Source organism: Hermetia illucens, chromosome 1 (genome assembly GCF_905115235.1).
Source record: "Hermetia illucens chromosome 1, iHerIll2.2.curated.20191125, whole genome shotgun sequence".
Taxonomy (NCBI): Eukaryota; Metazoa; Arthropoda; class Insecta; order Diptera; family Stratiomyidae; genus Hermetia; species Hermetia illucens.
The window spans coordinates 107,701,673-107,713,650 of NC_051849.1; the positions used below are offsets into that span (position 1 = coordinate 107,701,673).

Consider the following 11,978-nt stretch of genomic DNA (forward strand, 5'->3'; position numbering starts at 1 on the left):
GATAGCGAATACATTCAACGCGCTTATTTTATTCTTCCCCGAGAGATGCGATTTCAGCACCAGCTTTACATGTCGGATGAATTCGGACAGCAGAGCATCCTCAGATCACCAACTCGAGCATGGGTTCCTCGCAGAATTCCTAGGTGCTTGTAGAAGTCTGTCTCGGTCATAGCTTCGATGTGGAGGTCACCAATGCTATGTATATCCGGCATGCGGCCCGTGATGACCTTTGCGGATGGCTTGTCAAATCCAAACTCTAACCGAATATCACGGCTGAACGTGTCTATTATTCGCAAGAGCCTTCTAAGATGGTTGTCAGTCCCAGCATACAGCTTGATGTCATCTAAGTACATCAAGTGTGTCAGCTCGCACTTAGCACGTAGGCCATATTTTATTGTAAAACCATGCCCTCTAGCGTCATTCAGTAGCTATGAAAGGGGGTTCAGTGCCATACAAAACCAAAGGGGACTCAACGAATCCCTCTGGAAGATGCCCCTCCGTATACGGATGGGCTCTGAGGTATTAGCACCCTCAGATGTACGCACCGATAAAGGGTGGCATACCACCCCTTTCATGACTGTCGCCAAAAACTTTATTAATTTCGGATCAATGCGATACACATGAAGGATATCGATTAGCCAAGCCAAGCCAGACAAGCCATGGCATAATCGATATAGCCACTGAAGAAGTTTTTTTGGCCTCTAGTTGCTTGTCCTACAACTACCGAGTCGATAATGAGTTGCTCTTTGCAACCCCTTGATCCAACTCGGCAGCCTTTCTGCTCCTCGGACAAAATGTTGTTGGTCTTGAGGTGCACATTGATCCTTCCACTAATAATGGACGTGATGAATTTGTAGAGGGTTGGTAAGCAAGTGATCGGTCTTGTGTCTACGGGGTCCTGCACCGTGTCCTTCTTAGGGATAAGGTAGGTAATCCCCGCAGTGCGGAAGGGTGGAAATTTCTCCGGCCGACTCATGACCTCATTTATACTGCATGCCAACCGACTGTGTATGCTGGTAAATTTCTTATACCAGAAATTCTGCACCCGATCCAGACCTGGGCCCCTCCAGTTCTTCGAACATCCGCAAAATTCATGGCAGCCGTATTGGCATGGCGGGTGCCTTCGGCTGTGTTCCATTCAGCATGCTCAGCATGCTAGGCGGGTAACCCCCAAAGTCCACTCCAATACTCTTTCGCTTCCGTCACCGATAACTGTATTGTCTGGGCGCTCTGTTGGGATTCGTTGAGAGATCTGAAAAAGCTCCGCTGGTTCCTTGCGTATGTTGCATTCTGGACACGTCTGGAATGACTTTCGCCATACCGTCGTAACCGACTGCATATGAAAGAAAGTTTCTGTTTTAGTGCGTCCAGAATTTCAACTACGGGTGTCTCACTTGGGATGGCATAGTTCCGGTAAACCCTCTGCACTTTATTTCTCACCCATCTGCTGGCATTGCCAGTGCTGATCTGAATCAGTCTAGCAATGTCCTGCCTTAGTGAGTCCCGCCGACGTTCCAGACGAATTTTCCATGGTGGATCTCTTTGGTCACTCAAACCAATAACACGAAAGCGAATCTTCTGACCGTGCAATCTGATAGCTGCAACTGGACCACAATACACAAGTGATTGTAGTTGCAGCAGCGACACATCAGCACACAGTCGAGATGCAATCTCATCATTGATTTGAGATAGAATTCCGGGAGATGCATAGAGCCTGGGAATACCTGATCTATGCAAGGGATTCATTTCCGAGAATTCAATACACGCTCTTTGGAATTCGTCCCGAACCTCAGTGGAAACCTCAGCTGATGGTGGCCGGGATTGTGTCGCTGCGAGTAATAAAACGGTACTGATGCGCGAATTGCGGGAAACGCTCGACGAATCTCTGGTGCAACAAGGGGCGGTAAGATGTTGTACCCGCCCCTGCCGTTATTTCGTAGTAGGAGTGGATGATGAAGAGGTTCATTTCTTCAGTCCATTTCATCCGCTTCCTACACGAACCTGCCGAAGTGGTCGCCACAGATTGTGGTGAAACAGCTGCAGCAGGCGCCTAGACGTCGAACCGCCCCACGACTAGCGGTTTCGATGCCGTGCTGTCCATTACGAGAGCCCGACCTAGTCACCAGTCCGACGGCTCCCGCCAGTTATCCGTACCGGACCTCAAATTTCTTCTTCTTCTCACTATTGGTGATGCATTTTATCCCTAGCTGCCAGGTGTTGGGATAGCTTCCTTAGTGAGTAATCTTCAAGACTGCAAAGTTCCTGCACTTTCCTCACCTATCCCCTGAGACGCTGCGGTGGTGTACAGCCATTCAGACTGAAGCTATCCATCCCTCCTCCTTTCACAACCGGGCTTGGGACCGGCTTCGGCGGAGTTATTATTATTAATATTAGTAGAATTGTGCTCTATATCATAATCTACATTGCTGTAAAGTTTCATGGTGCTTGGATGAACTTAAGGGGGGTTATGCAGCCAATTACCAAAAATTATAGTAATATACTATTATTAGCTTTATTTGAACAGTTATCCGTATAGAGCCTCTCGTTTTTTTTCAGATTTTTTGATTGAGTAGTTTCTGAGAATGGCTCCGCTAAAGAAATGATCACTTTCAAACCCCCTCACTCCCCACCTTTCCAATAAATGTCAAAATTCCGGAAGAACTGATCGAAACCTTTCCTTTGATACCCCACATAACTATATTTGGTGAAAAAAAATGTACACTGCCTTTTGCGTGTATTGGGGCCAAGCGTTTCGCCTGTCAAGCAGGCGAGTGGCTGACGGTAATCACACCCTGTACGGGGTGACCCTAATATGTATAAACAATACGCTACGGATCTAGACTGAGGGATAAAAAACACTTCCCTCCACTATATTAGTGCGGTCAAGGGCATTCGACTGGCCATATTGCCGAAAGTATTTCCGGGGCAGATACTCACTCGTGAGGAGCCGGAAATTATCAAAGACCTTGTCGAAGAGAGAATAGGTACCACACATACCTCTGGAGAATACTCTGACGAACGGGTTGGTCAAAAACTGGAAAGTGTCGGATGAAGTCTCTATGTGCGATCACAGAATAATTAGATTCCATATTAAGGGCAACTCTGAAATGAAAAGAGTAGCAAGGAATCCCAAAGGAATAGGTTGGAACACCTATGCTAGCCCCTGAGCAATAACCGGGCGTATCTATAGGGGCCGTTGATGAACTGAAAACGGCGATGGAAGACCTTAATAAAGCTCTTCACCGGGGCAAAACAAACCGGGGAAGTACAGCAACGCAACGAGAGAAGCAAAGGGAAGCATTTTCATGGAGACACGCAGAAGCGGATAGAAAAGATTCTTTTCACCCTCAAATTTTCAGACCAGTTTGCGCAACATCGTTTATACTTAACACGGTGGAGAAAATCGTAAACAACTATCACCGCTACAAACAGTTATGTCAACTGTTTAACGGACCATCCTGGTCAACGAAAACGGCTCTGTATTAACTAACGGACGTGTTACGGGGTATCATAGAAACAAAAAATAGCCCTACGTCGGTTTTTGGATATCGAAGGAGTGTATGGCAATACATTGCACACAGAGGTACGAGTTACTTTGATCTGCAATTGAGTGGCAAACATCTTGAACTTCTGGATGGGCAGAGAAACAGAAGGGCCGATAGATACCAATTCTATCGTCATAAACACTACTCAAAGTTGTCCCCAGGTTGGTTATGGGGTACCGTTAATCTGGAGTATAATACATTGAACTCCTAGGAGCTAACAAATATTGGAATACTGGTTCAGGGTTACGATGACGTCGTTGTTTCAATCTTTAGGGGCAAATATGTTGATATCGTATGTGATGAATTCAAATTGGACTCAGAATTACTAATCCAGCGAAGGCCAGCGCAGCATTACTCTCTAGGAAACATAAGCTTGACAATTGAATTACATGACATGGAGGTGAAGCGAGAAACAGAGGTCAAATATTTGGGGATTCCACTAGACTCCTCTGGAAGATATATGTCGAAAATACACGTCGGAAGACTACAAGGCTCGTACGACTTCCAGGTTGATAGCAGGAAGAAAGTAGTGATACACTCGAGCACTGCAGTAATAAGACCAATGATTACCAATGAGGCGGTACTCTGGGCAGACAGAACTGAACTCAGAACAGGAAACAAAAGGTACACAAATTTCAAAGACTAGCTTACGTGAATACCAGGATACGTTCAACAGTACCCCTCCAGGTCCTTCTGGAATTAAGATCTTAACATCTTCATATATAAATATAAATGCAGGCAAGGTTGACAATTTTCAAAATGTCCGGGAGTATCAGTGAGGCGGGGAGCTGCCTTAATGGAATCAAGGTTGATATACTTTCTAGGCGATATCCCGAATTACCGATACCAAGGAGTAGTTTGACAATGAGGTTTCATTTCGATAACAAGTTTGAAATTCATTGGAGTAACAGGACAAACTGTGAGAGCGTCACAGTTGCCTACAGCTTAAACCAGTAACTGATTAACTGGTGCACTGACAGATCCTTCACAATAGATACTTGCAGTCAATGTGTAAGCACTTGTACGTTCCAGGCGGAAATATAAGCCTTAGATAGGTGTGTCTCTTTCAACCTCGAAATAAAATATAGGGGGCAGAACGTATCTATTCTGACCGATAGCTAAGCGGCGACCAACGCACTTAGGTCAAACCAGGGGAACTCTAAACTGGTATGGAAATGCGTTGATAGACTTTGGGTTCGTTGCAATATTGGGTTAGAAGGTAATGAGGCAGCGGATGAACTAACCAGGAAAGAAGTACGCGCTACACGGACCAGAATCTTTCAGTGGAATCAGAAATGGGTTGTCTACGACATTGCAAAATGAAGAAAGATAACTGAGCAGTCCATGTGGGATACAAAGCCAAGCAATCGAATCAATGTTTGATTCACACCAAGAAGGGCCTCCAGACCATAGAAGAAATAGTCGTTGCCATCTCACCTATTATTTGCTGTATCTTACAGTCAGTACGATTGATCAAACAAGTGTCAGAAGTGCTGAGAGAAGGGCCGCCGCCTCATCAAAAGTTGTACTGAAGACGCACATGTCACGGGAGGGGAAGAGCGAATGTTGAAGGTGATGGCAAGTGTTCGGTATATAGGGGAGCTCCGAATCACTTGGCTAAACGAGTCTTATACAAATTTAACTCAACCACTTCAAGGAAGCTCAAGAGAGATTATCGCCATGTCTAGATTGAACTCCCAAATGGTATGTATCTGCTCTCACATACCATTTGGCAGTTCAATCTAGACATGGCGATAATCTGCGGACCATACCGAAACTATAGTGGCGCTATGTGGATAAAGGATATGACAAGCCGCAGGTAGTTTTGTAAGGGTAAAAATAAACGGCGTCCATATCTACAGCTACTATACCCCTTCTAGTGTAACAATCGCACAATATGACAGTATTAGGTGTTGAAAGAACAATATTGGGATCTTCGTGGTAGTCTTAAAAAGGTCACACAGAGAAGCAAATGGAATTGGTATCTGCAGCTGTGCTTGAGTCAAATAGAATCCCGCCGGCTGCTGGCGATAATAATATGGCTAAGAGTGCCCATTGGCTAAACTAGGCAGGGACACCTAGCTGCTTAACTCGATTAATCAAAAATTACTCCTTGGAGTGGTTTGTTGGTGCGGGAAGACATCCAAGATGCCCAAAAAAGAACCCCACCCTTACCTATCCGAAATTAGCTAATACAGAGGTGTGCAAGCTCGTTCTGTAGAGCTGCACTCTGTGCTGGTGGGCTTTGACAATACGCTTGTAATCGAGAATAAATTAACGTAATAAGTAAATTAGCTACTGATACAAGTGAGTCATTTTAGATACAAGCCTTGAAAAATAATGTAAATTTTAATTTTGGGCTACGGATTTGCACTCAAAGTGTCTCATATGAACAAATACAAAGCCTTTTCTAGCTGAAACTCCGGCTTTCAAGTTATTTATTAGTGCTACTGGTGTCAGCCCAGGTGCTTGCTGCGTATTTCCAGATTGTCTCTGGGAGTTTTTGTAATAGCTTCCTTGAAGGTACATTGGTTAATTTTTATTGGAAAGTCTATGCATTCATATTTCTAGATATGCGGAGACGACAGATGATAATTTAATTTCTTATTTGATATGTACTCATCTAAATACTTTAAATCTGAGAAGAACTATACCTTCACCCGCATTCTTCTTTTTACGCTAAAAAATTGCAACACTTTTGTAGTGAGTATTTGCAGAATTGTCAGTAATAGTATGACTTCCATCATAGTACGTTTCCGCGAACTAGCTTGCCAATTTGACGAAAGTACTTTAGAAGAACTGATAAAATAGAGATTACGTGTATATATTTCTTGGACCTTAAATTCAATTGAATCAATGCAATCAATACACTATTTCACTTTTCAGATATGTTAGATGTAGATGTGTTAAAGTGGTACAATAAAGTACTCAAACAAGTGAAATAATGAAAGGAAGGTTAGGATAGAAAGCAAACTAGCTACAAAATAATAAAAAATATATTTCCAGTTGAATTGACATCAGTTACAGTTGCATTATATAGATGCCGTTTCTTGGTTTCAAATGCAATGCATTTACAATCACTGTCTTTCTTCACGTTCAAGGTGAGTCCTTGTGCTAGACTTCAAACCATGGCCGAAAAATGCGCGAAACATTACTTTCGTAGGTAATGCGATATCACTTCCCCTGTTGAGAAAAGGGATATTATAAACTAATATCACAAACATCGCCTTTCATTATCCTAACCGCATATGGGATGATATTATCACATATTACATTTATCACATTCATAGCTTCAAATATAACGCAGTCAGTTTGTCAGTCAAGTAAAATGAATAAATTTTTCATACAATAGAAGAAAAAAACAAAAGATCATATATATTATAGTAAAAATATGGAATGATGATTCTTACGAACGTGCATTACTTATCAATTAGAAGTACATGCATTTTCTGTTTTGTTTTGCAAACAAAACCTTATTCAAATCGATTCAATGTCTGATTGACACGAAACTTTGCGAGATGGTGGAAACTGTGAACGCCCAGACATGCTGTGAGTTACATTTTTCGGCGGTCAGATTAACGGGGGGAGGGGGGGGTCCTCCTACATGCAAATGAAAGGTCTGATCAATGTTTTTCAATGCCAATCTTAGTTTTGAAATTTGAAAAAAATCAGCTGTTTCTATACGGTGTACAGGTCCCAAAATATTTTCGGAGAAGTTAACTTGGAACCCAGCCCCAACCCAATGAAGTACCCTCTTCCTCCCTGGTGACGTGGGATAGTATAAAGAAGGACGGGAATGGCGAAGGTGTTGATTGCCATGATTTTATTTTTCCTGAATAGCTTAGTTTTCAGACGCCGTTCAAATTTCCCCAGCAACTTAGATTTGGTTATTGCCACTGCAGGTATTGTTGCTTGCAATATGCCGAGGTATTTGTAGATGTGGTGCGAATCCATACCCTCAATTTGGAACTTATTTTGGCTGCATCCTTCGTTGTCGGTGTATTTTCCTCAAAAATTGTTTTTAAGCGACATTTCTCCAATCCCAGCCCAAATGCCGATATCTCTGCTGAACAGGATGGTGACGACCAGTTGAAGTTGGTCCTCGTCTTTGGCATACGATTTGATGTCGTCAATATAAATGATTTGATGTATGTTTCGACAATATGTCATGTTTGACCTGGAATCCGTATTTGCTTTCATGCAGAAGATTGGGATAGTGGATTCAAAGCCAAGCAAAACCACAGCGGACTTAGAGAGTCGTCTTGGAAAATGCTATGCGTTATTGCTATCTCTCCTGATATTTGTGAGGATACTGATAGCTTCGTGCCCTAATTCTTCACCGCTGTCCTCAGGAGAAGAACCACATTCGGGTTGATTCGGGCGTAATGCTTGTAGTAATCATAAATGTAGTATGGAGTTAAAGGTGAAGTAGGCTGTCGAGATATTTCGTTTTTGGTGGGCAGCCTGCTTTAAAGCTGCCGTATCGATTATAAGCTGTTATTTACAGCCTCGGGAGCCTTTTGCACATCCTTTTCGCTCCTCTGCTATCAATTGATGAACATCAAGATGCTTTGAGATGTCTGCGCACAGAACTGACGTGAAGACCTTGTAGATGGAAGGAAGACAAGTAATTGGTTGATATTTGCTCCTTGGGGATGAGGAAAGTTACCCCCTTGGTGAAAAGTTCTGGAACTAACTCAGGATCGGCAATCATCTGATTAAATTGATTTCCTGTGAGTGCTCTTGAACCGCCTCAGACGGAAGTTGTGAATCTTGTCAACTCCTGGCGCCTTTCAATTGCCTGCCTTGCCAAGGGCTCTTTCTACGTCAACTTCAGTTACGTCAGGCATGGTCATTTCCGGGAAGGCCTCGCATGAACGCATAAGGTGTGGGAGCCACGCTGCTTCTAAATTGCAACGGCTGGATTCGCTCCAAACAGTTTCCAATGATGTTGGCAACGCATTTGTTCACTCTTGGTGCTTGCGTGACACGATTAATCTCCTTTCTCCACTTTTCAACTTTTATTGAGCCGAAACACCCAGAATGGTACAGTCCTCTTGTGCGGATCTCTGTTATTGGCTCGAAGATGTTGATTATAGAAACGAATAGCCGTGGCAGATGCAACGTAGACCAGGCTGTGAACCTCTGTCGCAGTAATCTCGTTAGCTAAACGATCAGGCAAAAGTCCGTTAACCGCAGCAATGATGTTAGTAGTTGTTAAAGTAAACTTTAGTTTTAGGATCTTCGGCCTAGCGTCTGAGAGAATCTCAGCATATTTTGTAAATGCGACCTGGAATGAGGTCAAAACCTGATTGTAAACTGGGTCAACATCCCCAGTTACTTCACCTTCTCCTGACTACTGAAAGGAATACTTACAGGTGAAGTACTTGTGTTGCTCCGTTGGCTAATTCGGTAAGTTGAGTCCACACCGAGCTCACCGGAAACTTCTTAGAAGATTTATTGCCTAGTTGGAAGCGCAACTCGCTTGTTATTCACTATCATCTGGTATTGGTTGACAACGTTCTGTTCTGGAACGGATAATGCGTCAAGAAGTCGGTGTCTGTGATTCTGTCCGAAATCCGTGAGACGGTAATAGGCGCGGACGATAAATTCGTTTAGTTGATTCGTCCAAACCCTACGACGACTAGGTCTTTCGTTCTTGGTGGTTGGCGGCATAACCGCCAAAATATCCAAGGGCAAACAGCCGTTTTGGTGCTGTTGTTGTTAGCTTCGTATTCCTGGGGTCCCATTAAAATTATTAAGAATATCGCCAATTTTTTTTGCCACGAGTATTGGGGTAGAAGTTAACCCTGAAACAGGGCCCCTGAGATAGAGTGTAACGTTACTGTAATTCATCTAATAGGCGCGTCGATTCATTCACCCCGGATTATGGATTTTAATTCGCCCTGGTGAAGGCGATCTATCTCGCGAAGTCCATACGAGTAATATCTATGGTAAAAGGAAATATGTGGCAGAGCCAGCCTCAGACGAAGCAGTGGCGTAGCCGATGATATCAGGTGGCGGCTAGGCATATCCAATCGATGGACCTTGACATTCTTTACTAAGCCAGGCCTAGATCAGACACTGTTTGCTGCGCCGTTGATAATAACCATGATCACTTTTGTCGTGATTCGCGAAGGAATTTTTTGGTTTTCTATTTGGTCATATCACTTTTCCTCATAATATTCATTTGACTTGTATTGTTTTATAACATCCTGTACGCCTTCGACTGATTCGGTTACCGATTTTATAATGTTGTGAATGTTCAAAGAATATTTCCTTCTTTTTCGAAGCGGTATGCTCATTCATTCGATGTAGTACGCGTCTCTCAATCCAAATCGGTTCATGCCTATATTAATAATTCATCTTCGAATACTTATTTAAAGACGGTTCACAGATATTTATTTCTTCTGATGTATCTTTTAAGGGAATCGTATTTTATTTTATAGCTTTATAGCTGTTGCCCTTTCTACCTTATAATGTTGCTCTCCCTACCCCCTTCTGCCATTAGTTTCAATTTTAGGGCCATGTCCGAATAGTCTTTTTACCCACTGTAAATATGTGGGTAGTTTTCGGTTTAAAGTCGGCATCCTTGGCAATGGAACAGTATTTCGATTCAGTCTTTCGGGAAACCGTATTGAAACTGAAGGTGGTTGGTAAAATGAGTTTACACCGTGTTCTTTCAATATGTCGAAACCGATGCAGACACAATTTTTGTTAAATGAAGTTAGTAAATTTATTCATTTAACGAACGGGAAAGTTGGGCAAATTGTAAACGAATTAGTGGACATTATTCTGAATAAAGTGAAAGCAAAGGACACGCTATTTTGCAGACTGTTCAGTGAGAAATTAATTTGTGGCAGTTATCGCGATCAGATTAAAATAAATGAACCAGATGAATTTGATTTAAACATCCTTTTGAATTTATCCAAAGCCAAAGTAGTGAAAAACGAGAAAAGCCATCCAGGTTTCGTGAAGGTGGACCTAAGCGCTTACAAGTGCGATGAAAATTTTAAATCATTTTTGCAACGTTTCACAAACAGACGCTGCTTTCTTCTCGTTTCCAATTTACAATCGTGGTTTGAAAGCTGCATAAGCAGGGTGAAAATACACAATTCTGTCATCGAACTCAGAAGTTACAAGTTTTACGTTAAGGTACGGAAAGCCGGCCCAGCACACACCATCTCTTTTGAAACCCAGGAAGCGGCATCTGACCCTTATTTAACAACTGGGTTCCGATTCAGTGTTGATCTTGTGCCAGGGATCCAGTTCGATCGGGATGACTGGCCATCTGAAATTGCCCCGGATCGTGACAATTATAAATGGGTTGCTATTCCGAAACCCTTAAACGGCTCCGGTAACGCAGAACACTTGCTGTTTGTTCCTTCCTATGCGGTGCAGGAATCCGACATTATGTTAGCGAAAAATAGCAAAAAGAATGCTCTCCGTCTAATAAAAAAAATTCGTGACAGGAACAATATCCAGAATTTGAAAAGTTATTTCATAAAGACGGTTTTTTTGTGGAAGAGTAAAAGAAAAGGATCTAAATTTTGGGACCGATCTATTGACGTTATAGTGAAAAAGGTAGGCTAGCCGCATCTTATCAGATAATTGTGACACTCTAATGTTTTCTGCAGATGCTCAACATGTTAAGGAGACGTTTGAAGCGACGCGTCCTAAAATTTTACTGGCATCGAAAATTCAACATGTTGGATAAATTCAGTCCCACTCAAATTGACACTATGCGAATGCAAATAGAATCTGCGATAAGACAATTTCGAAGCTATCGAAATACAAATATGTTATTCGATTTATTTCGTAAGTTCGTAAGTTTGTCCTTTTTACAGTTTTTCTTTATGAGCTTTCGTTGCAGTAACTGACAAAGAAAAGGAACAACTCCTAGCAAGGATGCAAAAAAGGGCGAAGTAATTCACATAATATCATAAGAATTAATTGGAGGCAATTTGTTATCGGACTTTCGCGCATCATCCTCAGTCTATGGTGGATTTTTTCAGGAAAACCGAACGGGCGATAGGAGTGTCTGAAATTGGATTGAAACTTGAATTTCATTTGCTTACAGAATTTTGTTTCGTTAATTTTAATAAAATTTAGAATTTCTAAACGTATCTTTCATCATTCCCCGGGTACGGATTGTCTTCCAAGCAGAAGAGCAGGCATCTCGCCCATCAATACTTCTAAAGGGAGTAAAACTACTTTGCTCGATTTTCTTCGCTCCACCTGCATTTTCTGTAAATATGCTACTTGCACTCATGCGGAAATCCTGCGAATCCGAGGCCTTCTCCAGAGAATAAAAGAAGGGGATGATCATTAAGATTTCAAACAAGGACATCTGTTTTGATTGTAGAGGCGATTAGAGGGGTATCTGCGTCCGACAGGGAGCAGGCTGGTGTTGGCTGTGGTTCCTCCTGCAAT

General features: G+C 42.5%; 1 protein-coding gene across 1 annotated transcript; it reads left to right on the forward strand.

The window, feature by feature from the left end:
* The first annotated feature begins 10,098 nt into the window (after positions 1 to 10,098).
* Positions 10,099 to 11,579, forward strand: LOC119661462. The gene is made up of 3 exons (XM_038070823.1): positions 10,099 to 11,129; positions 11,183 to 11,363; positions 11,419 to 11,579. The coding sequence occupies exons 1-3, from the start codon at positions 10,233 to 10,235 to the stop codon at positions 11,472 to 11,474; spliced, it is 1,134 nt and encodes a 377-aa protein (XP_037926751.1). The 5' UTR covers positions 10,099 to 10,232; the 3' UTR covers positions 11,475 to 11,579.
* The last annotated feature ends 399 nt before the right edge of the window (positions 11,580 to 11,978 follow it).

Bases quoted from the DNA above. Each gene is read 5' to 3' on its own strand.
- LOC119661462 (XM_038070823.1), top strand. From the start codon at position 10,233: ATGTCGAAACCGATGCAGACACAATTTTTGTTAAATGAAGTTAGTAAA. The intron at 11,130-11,182 runs GTAGGCTAGCCG...TGTTTTCTGCAG, and splicing joins TTGACGTTATAGTGAAAAAG to ATGCTCAACATGTTAAGGAG. The intron at 11,364-11,418 runs GTAAGTTCGTAA...CTTTCGTTGCAG, and splicing joins TATGTTATTCGATTTATTTC to TAACTGACAAAGAAAAGGAA.